The 22,233-nt window shown below is 39.9% G+C and overlaps 1 protein-coding gene across 4 annotated transcripts in view; it reads right to left on the reverse strand.

Moving 5' to 3' along the window:
- Positions 1 to 666: 666 nt before the first annotated feature.
- The window catches only part of ankrd6b (ankyrin repeat domain 6b), an 84,438-nt gene continuing 62,871 nt past the window's right edge, over positions 667 to 22,233 (reverse strand). For 2 of the 4 annotated variants that reach the window (XM_085381711.1, XM_085381709.1), the window contains 12 exons: positions 21,732 to 21,830; positions 21,205 to 21,303; positions 18,896 to 18,994; positions 16,162 to 16,260; positions 14,869 to 14,946; positions 14,413 to 14,517; positions 13,266 to 13,379; positions 11,981 to 12,151; positions 9,488 to 9,640; positions 6,762 to 6,875; positions 4,151 to 4,436; positions 667 to 3,163 (listed from right to left, as the gene is read on the reverse strand). In XM_085381711.1, coding sequence (XP_085237837.1) covers positions 2,586 to 3,163; positions 4,151 to 4,436; positions 6,762 to 6,875; positions 9,488 to 9,640; positions 11,981 to 12,151; positions 13,266 to 13,379; positions 14,413 to 14,517; positions 14,869 to 14,946; positions 16,162 to 16,260; positions 18,896 to 18,994; positions 21,205 to 21,303; positions 21,732 to 21,830 — 1,995 coding nt within the window. In that variant the 3' untranslated portion in view covers positions 667 to 2,585. Of the gene's footprint in view, positions 3,164 to 4,150; positions 4,440 to 6,761; positions 6,876 to 9,487; positions 9,641 to 11,980; positions 12,152 to 13,265; positions 13,380 to 14,412; positions 14,518 to 14,868; positions 14,947 to 16,161; positions 16,261 to 18,895; positions 18,995 to 21,204; positions 21,304 to 21,731; positions 21,831 to 22,233 lie in introns of all 4 variants that reach the window. The other 2 variants (XM_085381710.1, XM_085381708.1) reach the window with 1 other exon arrangement.

Genomic DNA, 22,233 nt, shown 5'->3' on the forward strand with positions numbered 1-22,233 from the left:
AAATAAAGCAGAGTTCAGCTTCTACACAGTGTTTTCAGCGGAGTTCTCCTTCTGCTGTTTTCAGATTCCACTACACGGCATTCACACTGCATTTTCGCAGGAAATGCAACTTTTTCTAGTTTATTTTACTTTTAAGTTATTACAAATGGAACAACAGGACCGGGGGATAGGAAAGAGAAAGACAAGAGAAACTGTGAAAAAGAGAGGGAAAGAAAAACAGAGGGGAAGAGAAGCAGAGAGAGGAGACACTAAAAATCCACTAGATCACTTGCTGGGAAAACCCTCTGAAAACATATGTTTCCACAGTCTTGAATTCACAAGAATCAGCCTGAATGTCCCTGTACACTGCCCGACACGGTAAGAAAACTGTTTGATTCCACAGCTAGTTAAAGCCTCCACTATCCACAGTGCAGAAGCCTGACTGCTCCCCCTGTGTGCAATTACAGTGTATTAAAAGAACAGTACATAAAAATGAAATAAGCAAGAAAGTACTACTTCACAATAAATATTACACTAAAACAGGATTGTAAAGTAAAAATTAAATTCCCCATTATCGTACACTTGCCCATATCCACAATAATTCATATCAGACTTATTACTAAAAATACATTCTGTGAAATGTGAGTAAAGTAAGAGAAATTTACAGATCTTTATCTTACTCAATACTGTTGACCATAATATTTTATTACAGTGATTAGAGCATGCTGTAGGTATTAAAGGTAGTGCTCTCGTTAGTTATGGAGTTCTACAGGGTTCCGTAGCAGTATTATTAGAAAGCAAAGCATACATTTTCACTTTTATGCAGATGACACCCAACTTTACATACCGATGAAGCCAGATAACACACTTATTAGTTAAACTGCAGGAATGTCTTAAAGACAAAACGACCCGGATGACCTCAAATTTTCTGCTTCTAAATTCAGAGAAAACTGAGGTTATAAAAAAATCGTCAAAATATGGTCTCTAACCAGATGGCTACTCTGGATGACACTACCTTGGCCTCCAGTAACATTTTGAGGAATACTTTTTGAACAGGATATGTCCTTCAAAGCGTACATTAATGTAGAAGGACTGGACCCAGACACACAGTGTACGAAACGTTTCTTTTTATTTCTCGACACAGCAGTGTACTTTTAAGGTTTGGCACACACGATTCTCACTGGAGGTGTCTCCTGGCGTTGCGCACACCTTCTAAAGCCTTTCCTCCTCTCGTGAGTGTCACGACTCACTCGATAAATCTTTTAATAACACATAGTCGGGAGGTCTGCACGGCTTCAGGGCGCACCACGTGATAATCAATTTCTATCACTTGGCTGAGCCTAGAATGTTATCACAAGACTGCTCCAGTGGAAAATCTCCCATAAAGTGAACCTCCCAAGCTGGCGGGACCTTCTAGTGAGGCTATTAATGGTTGTAATCGCATCCCTGCATACTGCCACAACAGTTTATTAGACTGGCCAATCCATACCCAGAATTAGGGGGAGCGACAGGCACGAGCAAACCGCACCCTTAATCCTATGTGTTTTGTCCTTGTATTTTAATATCAGTGGCACAATAGGATACTTGTGAATATCACCATGAACACATCTCACTTCCATCCATTCTGCCTCCAACAATGCCCCACGGCGCGGCAACCGCAACCAGCTGCTCCAGGTCCCCCATCTGCCGGTCCAGCTATTCCCACAACTGCTCCATCTGCTTCTGTTGTGCGCCCGCCTGATCACGGCTCACGGTCGCCATCTCTGCCAGCATCTGAGCCAGGATTTGGAGTGGCTGCGCCTGTGGCGCGGCCTGAGGCTCGGACATACTCCACTGGGTTTCAGCACCACTGTACAAGGACCGGACCCACACAAACAGTGTACGAAACGTTTCTTTTTACTTCTCGACACACAGCAGTGTACTTTTAAGGTTTGGCACACACACTTCTCACTACAGCTCTCTCCCGGCGTTGCGCACACCTTCTAAAGCCTTTCCTCCTCTCCACTCCAGCATCACTGACAACAGTAGAGAGCTCATCAGTGCCACACGACTACCTGTCCACTCACCTGCCTGGCACTGCCCCTTGAACTCGCTGCGCCACCCCTCCCCTGCAGCTGAGCCAGGGACCACACCTCCACCACAATTAAACATACATGTAGGACTGTTTTCTTCTATTTACACAATATCTCCAAAATTAGAAACATCCTGTCTCAGAACGAAGCTGAAAAACTAGTTCATGCATGTATTACATTTAGGCTGGACTACTGTAATTCATTATTATCAGGGTGTCCGAAAAAACTTCAGACAGGAACTAGAAGGAGAGAGCATATTTCTACTGTACTGGCTTCCATTCATTGGCTTCATTGGCAAATCCAGAATCAAATTTAAAACCCTTTGCCTCATAAAGTCTTCTATAATCAGGCTGCATCTTATCTTAAAAACTTCATACTACCACACCACCCCAATGGAGCACTTTGCTCTAAGACTGTGGTTCTGAGGTTCTGCAGTTTTGTATACTGGTCCTCAAGAGGAATCACATTTATATGATGTTTGGTCAATGCTGGACAGATCTCAGCAGTTTTTTTCTCCAGCAAATGGATTGTATCTTAACAGTCCTCGTCCCGATGCATTCTCAGCATACGTAGCTCATCCTCCAGGTAGGCAATCCTATTAATCAGAGCATCTTTCTCTGTCTGAGCCTTCTGATCTGCCTGCCATTGAGCCTCCTGCACCTTCCTCTCATACCAGCGCTCCATCTGAGTCGAGACCGTCTCAAAGAAATACTGGGTCACCTCAATGGCATGCATGTTGTCCCTCTCCTGAGTAAACGTAGGCTGGCCTCCAAAGACCTCTGGAGGCCTGACCTTTATGTCCCCTCTCAATTTAGTCCTACCCTGAAAATATTTCTTCTGGTGCTTCCCTGTATCACAGTGTCCTTCCTTCTCTCTGATCCCTATGTCATTTCTGCTGCTGCAGCGCCGCTCCGTGGCTGGAGAGAAGCTGCTGGATCTTTGGCTCCTGGCCCCACTCCTCATTATGTCCACATCATTCAGCTCCTGGTTCTTCCTCTTGGTGTCAGCAGAGGTCACAGAGCGCTCCTTTGGCCGAACCACCTGAACAGATGATGGGGGGTTCTTGGCTGCTGTGGGAGAGTCATCCTCAGTATTCTGATCCTTATCACCATCTGTACAATTCACAAGAGGTTCAGCCAACATTAAGCTTCACGGTACCCTGCTGTGCTTCTAAATTCAGATACAACTGTATTTGGCCCTAAAAATCATGTGTGTGTGTTTTTTTTAATCCTGTTGGCGTTCCCCGAGCCTGGTTCTTCCAAAGATTTTCATCCTGCTTACTCATGAGCGAGTGTCTGATTGGGGGTTTTCTCTGTATTATTCTAGGGTCTGTACCTTACAATGCAAAGGTACAGACCCCTGAGGCCTGTCTGTTGCTGTATAAATAAGATTAGAATAGAACCCACTAGGCAGCCTGATAATTAGCATGCAATGCAAATCTGCAGTCACGAATAGCATGTAGCATTTTCTCTGTTGTATTTTCATGGTGTGAATAGACCTATAAATGCTGTATAGAATTCCTGTTTTTTCAGATTCCAGAACTGATGCCAAATTTGGGTGGGAATGGGTAGGAATTATATAATTGTTCATTTTTTATTATTTGTTTATGTATACTGAAGATACTTGCTGTTTTCTTTTGCATATCACTGGCCACTTAGCATTTAGACATTATCAAGACAGACTTTGATGACCAGCTGTTCTGAATTTTTCAGAAACTGCTGGGTTACTGGGATTTTCCCACACAACGATACACAGAAAAATGTGGAAAACAATTTTGTGAGCAGTTCTCTAGGCACGAATGCCTAGTTGAGAATGGGCAAACTGAGTTCCTGAAACAGTAACTCATTACAACCAAGGTATTCAGAAGAGCATTACTGAACAGTGTACACATAACATGTGGAACCTTGAAGCAGCTGAACTACAGCAGAAGACCACACCAGTTATCACTCCTATCAGCTCAGAACAGGAAAATGAGGTTTCATTGGATTCATTTTATTAATTTACAGGGTCGCTGTTTTAAATTTGATTTGAAGCTTCTTCTTTTTTTTCTTTTTTTTCTGAAACAAAACAAAGCATCTTTGTTTATGCTGATTTGTTACCTGGAGAGCTCTCCACATGAACAACAAAGTAGTGACTGGCTGTGCCACCCTCTGCCACACTAGACTCTTCCCGGCTGAACTCCAGGAGTGGAGGGTCACTGTGGTGCTCAAGGCACTGGGAGCTGCCCCCTTGTCCAATGGGCACCACAGCGAAGGGTGCTACATTAGCTTCGGCCACAGTAGAGGAGTGCTGTAACTTGGTGCTGCTGGGCTCTCCTGTGACACGGCCCTCCATGTTCTGCAGTTTGGACAGACACCAGCTCTTCAGTTCACTGGCCAGAGCTGTCTGCTTAGGGGACACAATGAACCACACACAAGAGTTCTATTAATGACAGAAGAGCTCATTAGATCAGTTCCCATTCATTTAATGCATACACTGTCCTAAAAGTAGATTAAAAGAAAACAATGATGTAATCTTTAATGGAGTTCATCTATTCATCATTATATCCTGACATCCACCTAATCCAGCACATTAGTCCCGTATAAGATCACCTACTGAGATTGAAAAGTTGTGTACAGTTCAGTTTAATTAATTGTGCACAGGTCAACTGATCAGGTCCCCTGCTTGCAGATATACGGGCACTTCAGCATACTGTGGACCAGTACAGAAAAAGAATGATAATGCTAGCTGCAGGAGTCAATAGACATACTGAAGCATATATTACTAAAAGAAGTAGAGACCAGACAGAATTGCACCCTATTAATATTACAGTGCCTCTTTGTACAGCATCAAGCTATAAGAGAAGTCCTGGAATCTCTTTGGATAGACCGTCTCTAGATTCAGCTCGTGTGAACATGATGCAGTTGACAAAATTTTATACGTAATATATCGAGAACATCTGACTAGTTTAATGTTCTGGGGTTCCACAGCCAGCTGAGTGCGAATGAGGCAGTGAAATGACTCTGGGTGGAATGTGCTAATGTAATTACACGGCAAGATATTCCTCTGCCTTCAACAGCATCCACATCCAGTTTATAGGTTCATAGAATGTGATCTATAATTGTGAGCATTTGCAATACTGTTATTTCAATTTAATTCAATTGAATGTTTGGGCCCACTGTGTAATTATTAGTATGAAAATCATGACGACTTAAGAAATGCTTAGAAAAATTACAGTAACATCTATTCTACTTCACATACTTATGACTTAAAGGAATGGGCCACAGCACCAATAGCTTCACATTCACAATTAAAACAACAATTCTATTTTGTTGGCTAGATGTAATAAAACTATAACAATTGCCATGAGGGCATTGGTTACCCTGTGAAACATTCCAATAGAGCACTTCACTCCCAGACGCTGGTTTACTTGGGGTATCTAGGATATTTAAAAGTAGAATGGGAGGCAGAGCCCCTCTTTTGTGGAAGCCTAACAATAGGTTTAAACTTTCCTTTTTGAGGAAAGCATAAAGTTGGGGCTGGATCAGGTGACCTTGAATCCTCCCTTAGTTATGCTGCAATAGGTGTAGGCTGCTACAGTTTCCCATGATGCACTGGGTGCTTCTTCACTTACCTGTGTGTTTACACCACTTTGCACTTAATAATTAGTTATTATTCTCTGGCTTTCTTGCACAGCATGTCTTTTGTCCTCTTCTCACCCTCAATTAGTCACAGCAGATGAATGCCCCTCCCTCAGCCTGGTTTTGCTGGTACTCCTTTTCTGTTACTTTTACGTTAGCTGTAATGGGACACACACCTTCCAAAAGGTTCAGCTTTTATCTCGTCCGTCCACAGAGTATTTTCCCAAAAGTCTTGGGGATCATCAAGATGTTTTCTGGCAAAACTGAAATGAACCTTTATTTTCTTTTTGCTCAGCAGTGGTTTTCGTCTTGGAACTCTTAGCCTGCCATACAGGCCATTTTTGCTCAGTCTCTTTCTTATGGTGGAGAAATGAACACTGACTAAGGTCAGTGTTCATTGAGGCAAGTGAGGCCTGCAATCTTTAGATGTTATTCTGGAGTCTTTTGAGACCTGTTGGATGAGTTGTTGATGCTATAACCTTTCCGGACTGAGAGATCTCAATTACTTTGTTTGTCATTTTTTCCTGAATTTCGATCGCAGCATGATGTCTGGCTTTTGAGGATCTTTTGGTCTACTTCCCTTTGTCAGGCAGGTCCTATTTAAGTGATTCCGAACAGGCGTGTAGTAATCAGGCCTGGGTGTGACTAGAGAAATTGAACTCAGCATTTCAAAGATGTGATACACCACAGTTAATTTATCTTCTTAATTATAAACACCTTCATTTAGAAACTGCATTTTGTGTGTACTTGTGTTATCTTTGCTTAATATTTAGATTTTTTGTTAATCTAAAACATTTAAGTATGACAAACATACAAAAAAATAGGAAATTAGGATGGGGGCAAACACTTTATCACAGCACTCAATGATGATGCCCAATTTCGATAGCTTGTTGTGTCCCAATGTCATGCAGACCCCGGTTAACATTTTCTATTGCCTTTGTTTGATCTGGAGATTACAGTAAAAGGTCAAATATGTTAAATTTCCTTTTTCTTCATGAACAAACTTCACACACAACAAACATCATTCTGTGATGGCTTCATACACAGAGCAGTCAGAGTTCCACAGTCAGAGGTATCCTGACAGTGTTACCTGTCTCTTTTCTGCTTCACGTCGTTCCTGCAGGGCCCGTTGCTCGATCCTCTTCAGACAGCTGCTTCTCTCTGCTGACGCTCTCTCCACTGTCATCTTGTCAAGAGCCCAGATCTAATCACAGACAACAACGTGAAAACAGGGCTGACACCGTTAAAAAGATAAAGGATTTATCTACTGTGCTTCCTATCATTTTACTGCATGTCTGCATTCAAACCCTGCTGTCACACAGGCTAAAGGCAGAGCTTTATTCACCTTCATTCTACAAATGCATTCAAGTTTAGGCTTCACTAAAAACCCAAGAATAGACAGACATCCTTGTTCTGTTTATTCTGTTCTGTCACAGTTTTACAAAGGTGTATTAGGGCCACATTAAGAAAAAAAATTGAGAATAAAGTTTTATTTCAAGAAAACAGTCATAATAAAAAGCCAAAATGTGCACATTACAGTTACTGTTTTAAGACAAACTGTCAATGCTGCCATACCCTCTACAAAATGACTCGTGTAGAAACAAACTTGGTGAAACAAATTGATCGGCTGTTTTGTGATCGAACATACATTCTCTTTATTGCACGATGGTGCAATCTGTTCATTACCATCTGTCCATATTTTGTTTTGTACCAATCCACTCTTCCCTGTTTGTGTGTTTTTCAGTCTGACCACATGCATCCTCTTACCACACCGTGTTTATATGCCAAAAGAGAAATCATTTCCTTCTTTGTAACTAAAACCAATTCTGAATTTTTTATTTTCATGTACTAATATTATTTTATTATTATATGAATATAGCGCAAGGTTCAGTTACCTTTGTACAAAAATAGTTGGTAGAATTGTCCTTCAAGGAGCTACTTTTTACTTTCTTACTTGGAGTACATTCCAGAGCCTGCACTTTTTCACTTTGACTTGAGTAAAAAAAGTTGCTTCAGTACTTCAATCTTACTGGAGTAGCTTTCAACCTCTTTACTTCTACTTAGATAAGTAAATTCTGTACTTTTGCTACTTCTGCAGACAACACACACACATAACACATAAAAATAATTACTCACACTAATAGGAGTAACTAAGGTGCATCCGGAAAGTATTCACAGCGCTTCACTTGTTCAACATTTTGTCATATTCAAAAATGAATGACATTAATTTTTCACATCAAAATTCTAGACATAATACCTTATAATGACAAATTGTAAAAAAAAGTTTGCTAGAAATTCTTTTAAGTTTATTAAAAATAAAACATTTATATAAAAATTTATATATAACATGTACATGTAGCCTTGTTATTTTAGTGAAGCATCTTTGGCAGCAATTACAGCCTTAAGTCTTGAGTATGACGCTACAAACTTGGTACACCTATTTTTGGACAGTTTCCTTTTGCAGAACCTTCCAAGCACCATCGTGTTGGATGGGGAGCATCAGTGCACAGCCATTTTCCCATCTTTGCAATTCAATTCAATTTTATTTGTATAGCACCAAATCAGAAGAACAGTTCCCTCAGTGAGCTTTACGTTGTAAGGTAAACCCTGCAATAAAAAAACAAACAGGCAGAGAACCCGCAACAATCAATTGACCCCCTATGAGCAAGCACTTTGGCGACAGTGGGAAGGAAAAACTCCTTTTTAACAGGAAGAAACCTCCGGCAGAACCAGGCTCATGGAGGGCGGCCATCTTGACCGTTGGGAAGAGAGAAGGAAGACATTTCTCTCTCTATGCGGCATTCTGAATCAACTGAAGGCTTTTCAGGGAGTAGGACAGCCTGATAATAATTATAACAATGAATTACAATAGCCTAGCCAATTTACAACAGCAGGACTCTAAGTTGTAGAAACATCTGACAGATGATTGGTAGAAACAGGATTCACCTGAGCTCAAATTTTGAGTAGCAAAGTCCGTGAATGTTTATATACTTATGTGTGTGGTATATTTTGGATTTGTATACATTTTTTAAGGAATTTCAAACAACTTTTTTCACTTTGTCATTATGGGGGTATTGTATCTAGAATGAGGTGAAAGTGAAAATGAAGTTAATCCATTATGGAATTAGGCTGTAAGATTTTAATATATGGAACAAGTGATGTGCTGTAAATACTTTTTTTGGATGCACTATAACTTGCTTCCATTTCAACAATCTGTCAACAAGGGGATTCCCAAAGACTCATTAGCAGAAAACTTGGCATATCACGACTTGGTGTGCAGTACGCCCTTGAAAATGTAAGAAAACTTGGAAAAGTGGAAACCAAAAGATGAAGCCAAAAGGCAGGCCTAAAAAAAACCTAGACGGTAGATGAACAGTATCTAAAAAGCCTTAGTCCTTAAGGAATTAATCTGGCCGTTCAGTTGATCTATCTACACTTCATGAGACCTTATCAGAAATGGCCTCAGTCATGTCCAGGGTGTACGCTGGTGTACGCAGCAGTGAGGGGCAGCGTACACCCTGGACAGATCGCCAGTCTGACACATAGAGACAGACAAACAGTCACACTCACATTTACACCTATGGGCAATTTAGAATCATCAATTAACCTCACTTGTGAGAAGAAGAGAGAACCCACACAAATTCCACACAGAAAGACCACTCATGAAGGAAGGGAAAAAATAGGGCGGCAGAGTTGAGAGGTAGGGAGGCCTCTGAAATGCTGTTAACCTCGTGAATAGCACCAACTGCAGTTAATGTTATGTGAGTGCTTACTTTCTTTTGTGGATCAGTTGCAATGAGCAACTGTATATGCTACCTGGTGTTTGTTCTTGCGGTCGAGCTGGCCCATCTTGCTGTTCAGTTGGTCTTGAATGATGTGGATCTCAGTTTTCATTTCCTCCTTGGTAGCTTCCAGCTGGTTTTCCAGTTTATTTATGAGAGGCTCACAGCGGCAGCCATTCAGAGGAGCCTGTAACACAAACCAGCAATCCATATTTAAATCATTAAGGTATTGTAGTGGAAAAATGACAGAAACAAGGATGTTCATTAGGAATAAATGAAAACATTCTGAGCACTCACATGTGATGTAATTAACTCTTTACCTTTAAAACAGATAAATAGTGAGTGCTTGGTACTGTTGCCTGATATGCCTCAATGGTCACATTAAACATGAAGGGTTTTAGCCCATCATTACATTCTACAGTCTACAGGTAGGTTGAAGGGCAGAGGTGGAGGGTTGCCTGTAAAATGTAGTACATTACCACATTCAGGCGTTTTACACAGCGCCCATCAGCTGCGCACACTCAGCATAGACCCAGGGTTATTATAAATAGAAAAAATACACCAGAGGAAAGTAGTAGAGTAGTAGACTGAAGCTCCTTGCATGAATCAAAAGCAGAATTCACAATTTTCTTCAGACCTCCACCATAGGCATGCCACAGAAAATGGACAAAATCCAGAAGTTTATGAACAGTGTGATAATAACCTTTGGTTTGTGTAATGTTAGAAGAGGAAATTAAGGAAATTCCAGCAGAAAAAAGGGAAATACGAGTTTTGTTGATTTGTGTATTTTGTAACAACGTTTCTTAGCAATAAATCATACAATGGGAAAGCTTTTTCATTTCCTCTTAAATGATGTCACATTTGTAAGGAAAATGCATTTGTGGGCTGAGCAACAGAGAGGATTTAATGCCAAGAAGCATTGCTACGACAAACAAATGGACATTTTCTTTAAATTTTCATTAGTCGCTCTGGTCACTGTGGTATAAGTGTCTCTTAATTATTTTATCAAGATTTAATACACACTACTAACCCGTTCATCCATAAGTTATGTCAACTTTAATCAGGATATTTTTCTTAAGTATTTTTATTTATCTGTTGGTATGAAAGGAAGAATAAAAATATTTAAGAAGAAAATCCTTATTGAGGTTGTGATAATTCATGCATGACAGGGTTAAATAACAATAATTACAATGAAACACATCATAGTAACATGATAGTAACACCAGTGGGTGGCAGGGTATGGGGTGGCACATCAGTGTCCAATGTAGTGGTTTAGTTAGAAGTCTTAAAAAACAAACTAAACCTGTCTGAAGGATAGAAAAAAAAACTTTAGGAATTTTATTTTTTTTATTTCATCTTTATTTATACAGGTAAAATCATTGAGACACTAGGTCATATTTTCAAGATATATCCATACAAACTTCAACATGTTAATACATACTATAGTTATTAAAAATGGAATGGCAAAATCAACAATATGGTACATTCTTAAAAAGAAGGAATTTAATAGCCAGCTCAGCAGCAACAAAAAGCCTGTAAGCCCACAAAAATGGACAATCACTTTTTTTTCTTGATTAATAGAAACTTGACTAGCCAAGTCAAGAACACACTCAAGGAGATATCAGAGACATGTCCATGAATGTAAATACAGAGGATTTACAACAAGGTACAAAACACTAGTTACAGCCAAGAACAAACTGGCTGCTGATGAAATGTACAAAACTATACTCTCCACTCAGATTAAGCCATGTGGTGTAAATGATCACACAGACTTCATAGTGCGAATGAAAACCTATCCAAAACATACTACAAAAGCAAACCAATAGCTTCTGGAAGCAAAAAATTGATATTCTGCAATGGCCAACTCGGTCACAACATCCTAACCTAACAGTACATGCTTTTTAATTGCTGAGGATACAAATGAAGCAACAGAGACCTACAAACAAGCAACATCTGAAGGTGGCTGTAGTAAATGCTTTGTAAAGAATTTCAAGGGGCAAAACACAGCATATTGTGATGTACCTGGATCCTAGACTTAACCTCCTAGGACCTGCCGTCCACATATGTGGACATCACATTTTGGGTTATTTAGACCAAAATACTCAATTTTGCTCTACATGGGCCTGATATCCACTTACGAGGACATTATACTGCTACTGTTGTATCAAAATTTTAAATGAATATCCTCATTTGTGGCTCTCATTTTTCTTAAAAACAAAAACAAGGTAAAAAAAATCTGGTAATTCTTTGTTTTTGCATTTATCGGGCCCCAATATGCCCAAATATCAAAGAGAAATTAAAAATGCATGTCGTGGAAGGGTCTTAGGAGGTTAAATACTACCGTTAGAACTACTTTAGTAATTACCAGTAACCAAGCTAGATACAAGATACTGGCATTTACTGTCTGAAGAATAATTATTTGCTTTTCTCAGTGTCTACCTAGCCTGGTTGTTATTTAACAGCACCTTACTTGTGCCAAACTGGCACCCTCAGTGTTGGCGAAAAAATGGTAATGATAGTCACTTACCTGCATTATCTTGCCATCTTTTGCTCGGTACAGCGTGTACAGCTGATAGGCTTTGAAGTTGTGTGGAGGGATGGAAACATAAGGGGCGGTTCCACGCAGTTTACCTTTCTTCTTATGAATGGTTCCACAGTGCCTGGTCTCTCTGCAGTGCAGAGGGTCAGACAAAGATGGCTGCAACGGCATTTGTAGGGAATTAATATGTTAAGCTTTTGGTTTTTATATTGTGCAATGTGTACATTGTGCCTTATCTACATTTTTTAGTTATATCAGTGGCACTTCTTCAGGACAAGCATGTAAAAACTGACATAAACTAAAAAGCTCCTGGCATGTTTGCATCCATCCTTTACATTACTGCCATCTTGTGGTAGTAGTAGATATTTAACTAACTACGTAGGTAATAATATTTTACAATCCATTGGCTAGGAAGGAGAAAGATAGAAAGATGAAGACATCCATATAGAGTGCAGACAGGCAGGTATTTTTTGATGTGATCCAATTAATTTTGTTAAACTGGTAAATAATGCAGTAAGATGTTTTTGTTTGCGTGTTTAGGCAACAGGGTGGAAAATCATCTGTGTCACCGTGTGTCACTGACTTAAGTTGTATCTATATTTTATGTTATATACTCTATATTATATATGTTGAATGGATATATCGTGATTTATAGTTAGATTAATTCCTCTCGAAGATTAATGGTTCATGCTAACACTATGCATCAAGTCTTATGACCTATTGCTCTGCAGTGACCATAAAACTGCAATAGTTAACCAACACTATGTGGTCGTAAGTTATTAATTCATGAGTAACAAGTAATTGATTTTGGCTACAAAAATATCCTGCTGGCCATAAATAAGTTGCAATCGGAATTACCTCTAACCATAAATGTGTCCGAAAGATGCCAAAATATCCCTTCTCTCTATATCTTTCTGTTACGCCTTGTCTTTGTCATTGTCTGTCTTTGTCTGCTGCTTGTGCAACACCAGGGCTGTACACCCCAGGTTTGCTTGGTTTTTGCTGTGCTGTTCTTGGGTCTAGAAACTCATTAAACTGTTTCAACCTTCTCTGCTCTTCTCCAGAGGACAATTTTTCAGTGGTTTTAAATGGTTTTTAAATGGATCTAAAAAGGTGACTCTTCCTGTGACCAGCTGGACAAAGTCCAGGACAAACCTGGGATAGTTTCTTCTGAGGTTAGCCCTCATTACTGGTTACTTTCGCTTTTTTTTTTTTTTTTTTTTTAAAGGTTTTTATTCCATGGTTTATTCCATATTTATATGCACGGTCTTACCTTTTTTTTCCGCTTCCTGTTCTTTCCTCTCCTGGCGTTAGACTCAGTTACCTTAGTGTGTTTGCAGGCAGCTTGGTCACTGCTCTGGCTGTCGCCTGCAGCAGATACACTACTCTGTAGAACGAGAGGAAGGTTTATCTAAGCAGGTTCCAGAAACATTTAAACAGTATGAAAGATTTTAAAGTGGACATTATGAGACATATTGTGGATTTTTGTCTTTTCCCTTTTCTTTTTTCAATAATTCAAGTCTACAATTCTATCAAAATCGCAGTGTTCCCAATCGTTTCCTTTGCTATATTCAGTGGAATATTCAGTGGCAAGGACATTTCACGACTGGATTTGTGCACAGGTGGCATCCTATTAAGGTACCACACTGGAATTCACTAAAGTCCTGAGAGCAACTCATTCTTTCGTAAATGTTTATAGAAAAAGTCAAGCATGCCCTGGTGTCAAATTGTATATACTTGTGGCCATGAAAGTGATAGGAACACCTGAATTCAGTGATTTGGATGGGTGAGTGCATACTTTTGGCCAATTCAGTTCATGTCAATTCAGTTTTATTTCTATAGCACCAAATCACAACAACAGTCACCGCAAGGCGCTTTATATTGTAAGGTAAAGACCATACAATCAGACATCCGTCTTTGAGCAAGCACTTTGGCGACAGTTGGGAAGGAAAAACTCCCTTTTAACAGGAAGAAACCTCCAGCAGAACCAGGATCAGCGACAGGCAGCCATCTGTCATGACCACCTGGGGGTGAGCAGAGGGAGACAAGACAAAAGACATGCTGTAGAAGTGTGCCAGAGATGAATAATAACTCCTAATTAAATGCAGAGTGGTGTATAAAAACATGGTGAGTGAAAAGGTGAGAGAAGGAGAAACTAATTCCTGGCACACAATGATGTTGGCACTCTTGCTAACTCTAGCTAAAGGATATGATAAAGGCATTGTCCCCACAAAAATATAAAAATCCTTAGGGCTAGTACTGTGTGTGGCCAACGCCAGAGATATGTGGAAACAACCCTGACTCCCCTCCTCCATAAAAAACATTCCTGCTCATTCCAGTTTTTGTTCACATTTTCCTATTTTTGTGATGAAGTCTACATTCAGTAAGTTTCAGCTACACTGACACTTAAGTATATTTACCTTACAGGGTAGCATCGCATTTCTAGGCACTGACTGAGCCCGACCTTCTGCCTTCAGCTCATCTCTCCTCTTCCTTGCTTTCCTGCCACGCACAAAACTTTGCACCTGAACACAAGAAGACACAATTCATCAAGTATGATTTGTGAATTATATATTGTATATATTGTATTGATAAGTATTGATGAGTACAGTTTTTACTGGCTTTTCAAAAAAAATTCAATTTTAGCTGTTAGTATGTTAAATATAGTTTAAGTGATCTGATTCTTTTTTCTTATATGTTGGGCAGTGAAATTTGGTAAAATATGAGCTATAGTTACTAAACATGACAAATAAACCTAGAAAAGCCCACGAGAAAGAAAAATCACACATCACATTTTCATATACGTGGAAAACAATCAAACTATTTATTATAGTTATAAATTATGTCTGCCTGTACTGGTCACAGTGAGAGTTTACCTGGGGTGCTTTAGTCAGTAGAAGAGCTACTTCTGGGTTGTTGTGTTCTCTGGCCTGGTCCAAAGCTGTTAGACCTGCCTGCAGACACCCAGAGATACAAATCAAGACAGACAAAACATGAGTCCACCTTCAGCTGGTCACAGTTTCCTCTCCATTCCATGCAGACCGGATGTTTTCCCTGGCTTGTGGTAAGCAAATTATTAACTTATTTTCTATCACTGTGAACTTAGCAACCTGTTAGTATTGATGGGATATTTTAATGTACAATCTGAACCTTCACACATTTCGGGGTGGCTGTAGCTCAGGCGGTAAAGCAGGTCAACCCTAAGTTGCTCTCCGATGATCCATTGGAGTATGAATATGTGTGAATGTTAGTACGCACTTCTGCAAGTGCTTGTATGAATGGGTGCTCCAGAAGAGTAGAAAAGCGCTATATAAGAATCAGTCCATTTAACATTTCATTATATGAAATGACATCTCCAAAAAAGGTATAATGACTTGTAATGCGATTAGAGAATTTCCAGCTACTGATGGTCAATTGCTCAAATGCTTTTCAAGGTGCTACCTGCTGCTTCTACAAAGAAATGGTGAATAGCACAGCTTTGAGTTAAAAGCAAGAAGCAGGGACTGGCAGCAAGCTGATGGAGGAAGTGGATGCATTGTGAGACCCTATCCCAAGTCAACCCACTACAATTTCTTAAGACAACTCCTTTTTCAGTTATTTTGACAAGTGAGTGGAAGGAGAAATGATGTAGTCATAGATGTTAATTCCTGTTAGAATTTATCATATTTAATATGGATCTGACATCATTATCAATATGTCTGCCTTTAAAAAAATACTGGCACTCGCCAGTGCTAATCCACAGCCTCCTGTTAGGCATACCTATGGTTTCAATTTCAAAATTCTATGCTGGCTTGTTGTCAACTCATGGCAGTCACAAGATTTTCAGAAAACTTGACCTCTGACCTTGAGGTTGAGTCCCCTGAGATTCTAACTTGTGACAGACAAAGACAATAATGAGGAGCTGACTAAAATGTGATCCAACAAGGACATATTAGTGGCTGGATATAGTTGGAGAAATACACAAATTAGAAAAACTGAGCCATTCCTTGAGGACTAAAGCAGGAACTCATAGAAAATCATAGGCCAACCTCAACTCAAGACATTTTTTATAAATTTCTATAAAACTCGTGAACATTTTAGACAACAGAAAGTGCCACTTATAACTACTATGGTTTTTCAATGTGCTAAAATTAAAGACATGCTTCTCCTGAGTCTACAGAGACACTCACATTGTTGTTGATGCGACTGTCTGCTCCAGCCTCCAGCAGCAGGCGTATCGCCTTCTTATGATTCAGTGTAGCTGCCACATGTAGCGGAGTGTCTCCAGCCTGTGTGCATCACACACAGACATGCACATGAATATGAAACAAATACATCAATATTAAAAACAAAGGAGAAAGGAGTGCTTCCTGGATTTAAATTGTGTCTCTTTGAGGTGCTCTTTGGAAGGGATAAATAGGCTAAATCATCAAAGAACAATCCTTCTCAAATAAATGCACCGTGCATTTATTTGAGAAGGATTGTTCTTTGATGATGTTTGACATAAAAAAGGTCTGTTAGGTAATGTTAATATAAGTTTAACCTTAACTTGAAGATCTCAAACAGATGCCAGTTCTTTATTATTGTGGTCTATTAAACAATGCAATTACTAATCCAATTCCAAAAAAGTTGGGATCCTGTGTAAAATGTAAATAGCAACAAAATGCTATGATTTACAAATCATAAAACAGTATTTTATTTACAAGAGAACATAAAAAGCATACTGATTATTAACTATGAGCTATATACCTGAATAAAAAGGTTATTTCAGTTAACTTCTTCATTTATTAATTTTGATCTTAATATGACTCAGTCAACATAATATCCTCACTCCTCCATGTTAATCTTACCTTATATGATGTATATAATCTCATCCTTAACATGCAAATCCCCACCTTATATGGTTCATTTAATCTACTAGTTATAATTTCATTATATATTTTTACAAGTTCAACTAATATGATATATGTAATCATGTGGAAAAATGTGTCTCCCTTTCCATGAATCACTGCCTTATCATGGAGGAGGGGTTATATTGTTGGGGGGCTTTGCTGCCTACTGGTAGGGTCTCCCATGGAAAATTGGTCCAGGGTGAGGAACCAGACAAAGGGCGATTCAGAAGACCTTGCCAGTACAAGATCAAGGGAACAGCTAAACCCCTTCTCAGGATAGGGTTACTGGGACCCCGCCATGGAGCCTAGCCTGGGAAGGGTACCCGAGGGCAAGCACCTGGTGACCAGGCTTTGGCCTATGGAGCCTGGCCGAGAGCAGCCCAAAGAAGGGACATGGAACGACCTTCCTGTAGACCCAGCACCCACAGAAGGCACTGTGTGCCAGTTGTCAGCCAAGGGCAGAGACCCTGGTGGACCAATTCCAGGTACCGATGCTAGCGCTGGGGACATGGAATGTGGGGAAGGAAACTAAACTACTGCATAAGGCTAAATATAGTTGGGCTCAACTCAATGCACAGCTTGGGCTCTTGAACCAGTCCGGAGTTGCCCTTGGTGAGAGGCAGCAGGCTAGGGTGGGCATCCTGGGATCCCCTTGGCTTGCTGCCTGTATGTTGGTTTGTTTGTTTTTTTCCCGGTGGTAGAGAGGGACTGTTCCCTGTGCCTTTGTGTCAGGGAACTATTCCTAACTGTTGTCTGCACTTATGCACCAAACGGCAGTTAAGAGTACCCTAACACTCTGTTGTCCCAGTGTCAGACACTCATGTGGGGATTTAGGGCCGTACCTCTAGTAGTGTTTTCCATCTTCAAGAAGGTGGACTGGAGGGTGTCCTCCAACCCTCCGTGAACACACTCCCTGGGGAAAATCTATGCCAGGGTGGTGGAAAGGAGAGTCCATCTGTTAGTTGAACCTCAGATACAGGAGGAACAATGCGGTTTTCGTCCGGGCTGCGGAACACTGGACCTAGCCTCTTAAGGATATTTCAGGGTGGGTGGGAGTTTGCTCAACCAGTCTACATGTGTTTTGTGGGAGTATTCTATGGGAGGTGCTTCGGGTGTATGGGGTGTCTAGCTTGATGTTATGAGCCATTTGGTCCTTATAGAACCACTGCAAGAGCTTCATTCACATTGCAAATCATGCTCTGCACCGGAGGGTTCGAGTTAGGGTTCAGGACCGGCCAGTGGAGCACCTTTGGCTCGGGCAAACCAGGACCAGACGGCAGTGCTGTGACCTCTTGCCTGTATTCCTGATGCTGGGGTTGCACAGGGCACACAGCTTGCGGTGCTAGAGCCTGAAGGACACCCATTATCTGAGCCCGCATCAGAACCCAAGGCTGCCAGGCAGCCCCCACCAGCACCTGAATTTGAGCCTGAATCAGCGAGTCCTGCATCAGCAGAATTCAACCCCCAAAAATCAGTACTTGTTGGCCTCAAGCAACCAGAACCTGCGTCCGAGGTTTCCACATCACCAGAGTCCGAGGCCCTCTGACGCCAGCCAAAATAGTCACTTGTAGTGCATTCATAAATGATTTAAGTTTGTCATGAAAAACTTCACTAGGTTAATAAGAAACTGTATTAAAAGTAATCATCAGCACTTAGGAACCAAATTATGCCTGACTGGTCAGGTTGTATTCCTAGGTTTGCGTGTCTGCAATAAGTGGGGCTTAGAATAAAAATATTAACACACTTTATGTCAAATACAGGAATAAACTTGTTCTTTCTGTTGAGTGCATGTATACAGCACCAACTATAAAGTCAAGGCACTTTTTATTATATGGTAAAGACCCTATGATATTACAAAGAGAACTCCAACTATCAGAAAAACAAGCACTTGATTATAGTGGATAGAAAGAGCTACTAAAAAAACTTCTATAATTCAAACGTGATTTTTTTCACATTACAGGAAAAAAGTTCCAATTAATTTTTCATCAAGTAGCTTTTACCAGAAAAATGCCCCAGTCAGTCCACAACTCACCAAATTCTTCTCTGACACAGAGCAATATGCTCCCAGCAAGATACGAATCACAGCCAGATGATTGTAGCGGGCCGCCACATGTAGACAGGTATCACCTGCCTGCAAGAAATAATCACTGGTAAATAATTTTACAGCATTCACATTCCTCAGGTCAAGGTAGTAAATCTCCCCAAACACAGTGTAAGAGATTTACTACCTTCACTCTCAAAGCAGATACCACACATAGCCTAGGACTCTGTGTGGGGGACCACGTTATCGATGCTGTCCAGCACTTGAATGTTGCTGACAGTATTCAACTTTTTTTTTAAAAGAAGAAAAAACAAGTTCATTTGTTTTTGAAGCTCAAACAATCAAGGTTTGGAAATATATAACAATATTACAAATAGTATATTATGAATAATAATATAACACAGAGCACAGTATGTAGGGCACGCAGCACACACACAAATATAATCCTATTATAAATAATAATATAACACATTAACACATTAAGATTAACTTAAGGCATCTATGAGTCATTAAAGGCATTACCATGCAATAAATGAATCAACTCTGGCCCTGCTGTTGTGACAATTCTTGCCTTCTCTGTACCTAACAAATGCACTAACTGAAAAAGATCAGATCTTTAAGAACAAAAGAGGTCGTATATATTTTTCTTTCAAGTTTATATTTTTTAAATTCAAACTCAAAATAATAATCAGCAGTAGTGATTGTTTTATTATTATTTTACTATTCTATAATTATGGTGCACTTGGATGCTTACAACACAGAGTGTGAACTTTGCTAGGATTTTAAAATCAGTACCATTTATTTGCATGAAAGTTATATCAATAAATATTAATACATGAAGATTGGAAAATTTTTCCACTATACTTTTTTATAGTTTACTATATCTGCTGATGTGTTAATAATGAAGAAAAACGACAACAAGTAAAGTCACACAAATAAAGTGCATTTTGCGATGATGAGCATTGAGCTTTGGAGGTTCAGCAGAACACAGTGATTAAGTACATGTCACGTCGGTGTGTGGAGAGAGGGAGGAGAGAGGACCCAAAAACAGGACTTGCAGGCTTATGAAGGCTGTGGACGGTGTTTATTGTGAAGACAGGATAAACAGAATATGAGACGACTGACTGAATGACTGGCTGGCAGAATTGAACTGAACTTACCTGACAACACACAACTGATGATGACAAGACAAGGAACTTAGGGAAATTTAGGGCTTAAATACACAAGTTGATGATGATGATAAGAGACAGGAGAGTACACAGCTGAACTAAATCGAACTAATGACACATGGGAAGTAGCACCAAACATAATGCACTAAGGCTACGTTCACACTGCAGGTCTTAATGCTCAATTCCGATTTTTTGATCAAATCCATTTTTTTTGTCTGCTCGTTCACACTACAAATAAAATGTGACAGCAAACGCACTCTAGTGTGAACCCTCAAAGCGGCCCGCATGCGCAAAAGAAGACGTCACACACAACGCCTCTGTTTAGACCCAGACCAAACAGTATTGTTTGACTGATGGCCCTTAATATAAAGACTTGTTTCAGACTTTACATTTCCCAATTTTGCTTTAAGTTATAAAGTTATTTTGTTATTTATATATGGCCTAATAATTATCCTTATTGCTGTTTTAGAGAGGAGTGGTGCTTCAAAGGATAGCTGCAGATTTCTGTTAGAGTCTGCAGATTGTACAGTACAAATAAAATGTTCACGTTTCTCCAACGCTGTCTTCCCAACAGTTTCACTGGATGGCCAGGAAGCGTTCTCGGGCGCTTTTTCGCGCGCTGATAATTGGCGTCTGTCTTGTGTCAGTGACGTAAAAGACGAATTTAATGCGACATGACCATTCAAACAGCAGTCGCTTTCTAAAACATCAGATATGTATCGGATTCAGTACCACACACGAAAGTGACCTGGGTCGGATTTGAAAATATCGGATTTGTGCTGTTCACACTGTCATACCATGATCAGATATTGGTCGCATAGGATCAGAAAAGTCGAATTTGATGCGCTTTCGTCTGCAATGTGCACGTAGCCAAAGACAGAGGCTAACACAATAAAACAGGACTCAAATGGAAAAAAAACAGTCTCAAAGTACAAAGTGAAAACACTGGGTCAACGAACCAGAAACCCTGACAGTACAAGATCTGCATACAAATTAAGAACACCAAACACCTGACAAACTATCTTTTTCTCACACTTCACTGCCAGAGTGGATATTAGGGTTCCATAGCCTGCCAAATTTAATCTCTGAACAGGAACAACTACCAGACACTTGCAAATGCACATAACTTACATGATTTTTGCTGTCAGGTCTGGATCCACCCAATAACAGAACCTTGGTGCTCTGAGCATGACCATTCTGACATGCAAGGTGGAGAGGTGTATTTCCTGCCTGCAAACAGGAGCAGAGAGAGTATGACATTTACTGGTGTTCCCTGGAGATACTTTTGTTGCAGTGACATATACCATATATTTATATCGTCTTTTTCAGGAAGAAGTATTACAGTATAAAAACTGACTCACAGTCCTCAAGCATTCACAGACTGGCTGTATTGACAAAATTTTAAATAACACAGACAAAAACTAAACACATTTTTTACCAGCGTCTTTAGTAGAAAATGTCTTAATCTATTTTTTTTCCAAGTATAGATTATAGCCCCAGTTTTCTTTATTGCCTAAAGCCTAGTTTTTAATTTCAACGATCAAGCATATCTTTCACACTTTAAGATTTTTGTTATATTTGGTTAACTACAACAATGTTGATTAGAACTTTCAGCTAATGTATTCAGTGCTCTGATCTCAGGTTAAGTCTAGGTTCACCTTGTTTTTGGTATAAACATTGGCTCCAGCTTTCACCAGCAATTTCACAGATTGAGTGAAGCCATGCCAGGACACCTCATGGAGAGCAGTATTGCCATCCTGACAGAAGACAAAAAGGCAAATGAACAACAAACAGATTGATGTTTACAACTCTGTCAACTCAAACTGAAGAGAAGCTTAATTTTATCAAGTTTCAATTTTATTCAATTAAATTTTAGTTATGCAGTACCAAATCACAACAACAGTCACCCCTAAACAATATAAGAGTAGACCTACTAACATAAGGCTACTAACAAAGCAGCAACCACCAAATACCTGCACAGAGTAAGCCAAGTCCAGAGGAGTCAGCTGAACGAGAAGAACAACATCCAGGCAATCAACACCTACATGCTGCTAGCACATTGCTGCTGGGTTAATAAGGTGGCCAAAGAAGGAGATAGAAGCCACTGACAAGAAATTTCCTTATCATGCATGGAGGGTTTCAACTAATGGTGCAACGGAT

Source organism: Rhamphochromis longiceps, linkage group LG15 (genome assembly GCF_057381845.1).
Source record: "Rhamphochromis longiceps isolate RC_006_pf linkage group LG15, R_longiceps_female_GT1.1, whole genome shotgun sequence".
In the NCBI taxonomy this organism is placed as follows: Eukaryota; Metazoa; Chordata; class Actinopteri; order Cichliformes; family Cichlidae; genus Rhamphochromis; species Rhamphochromis longiceps.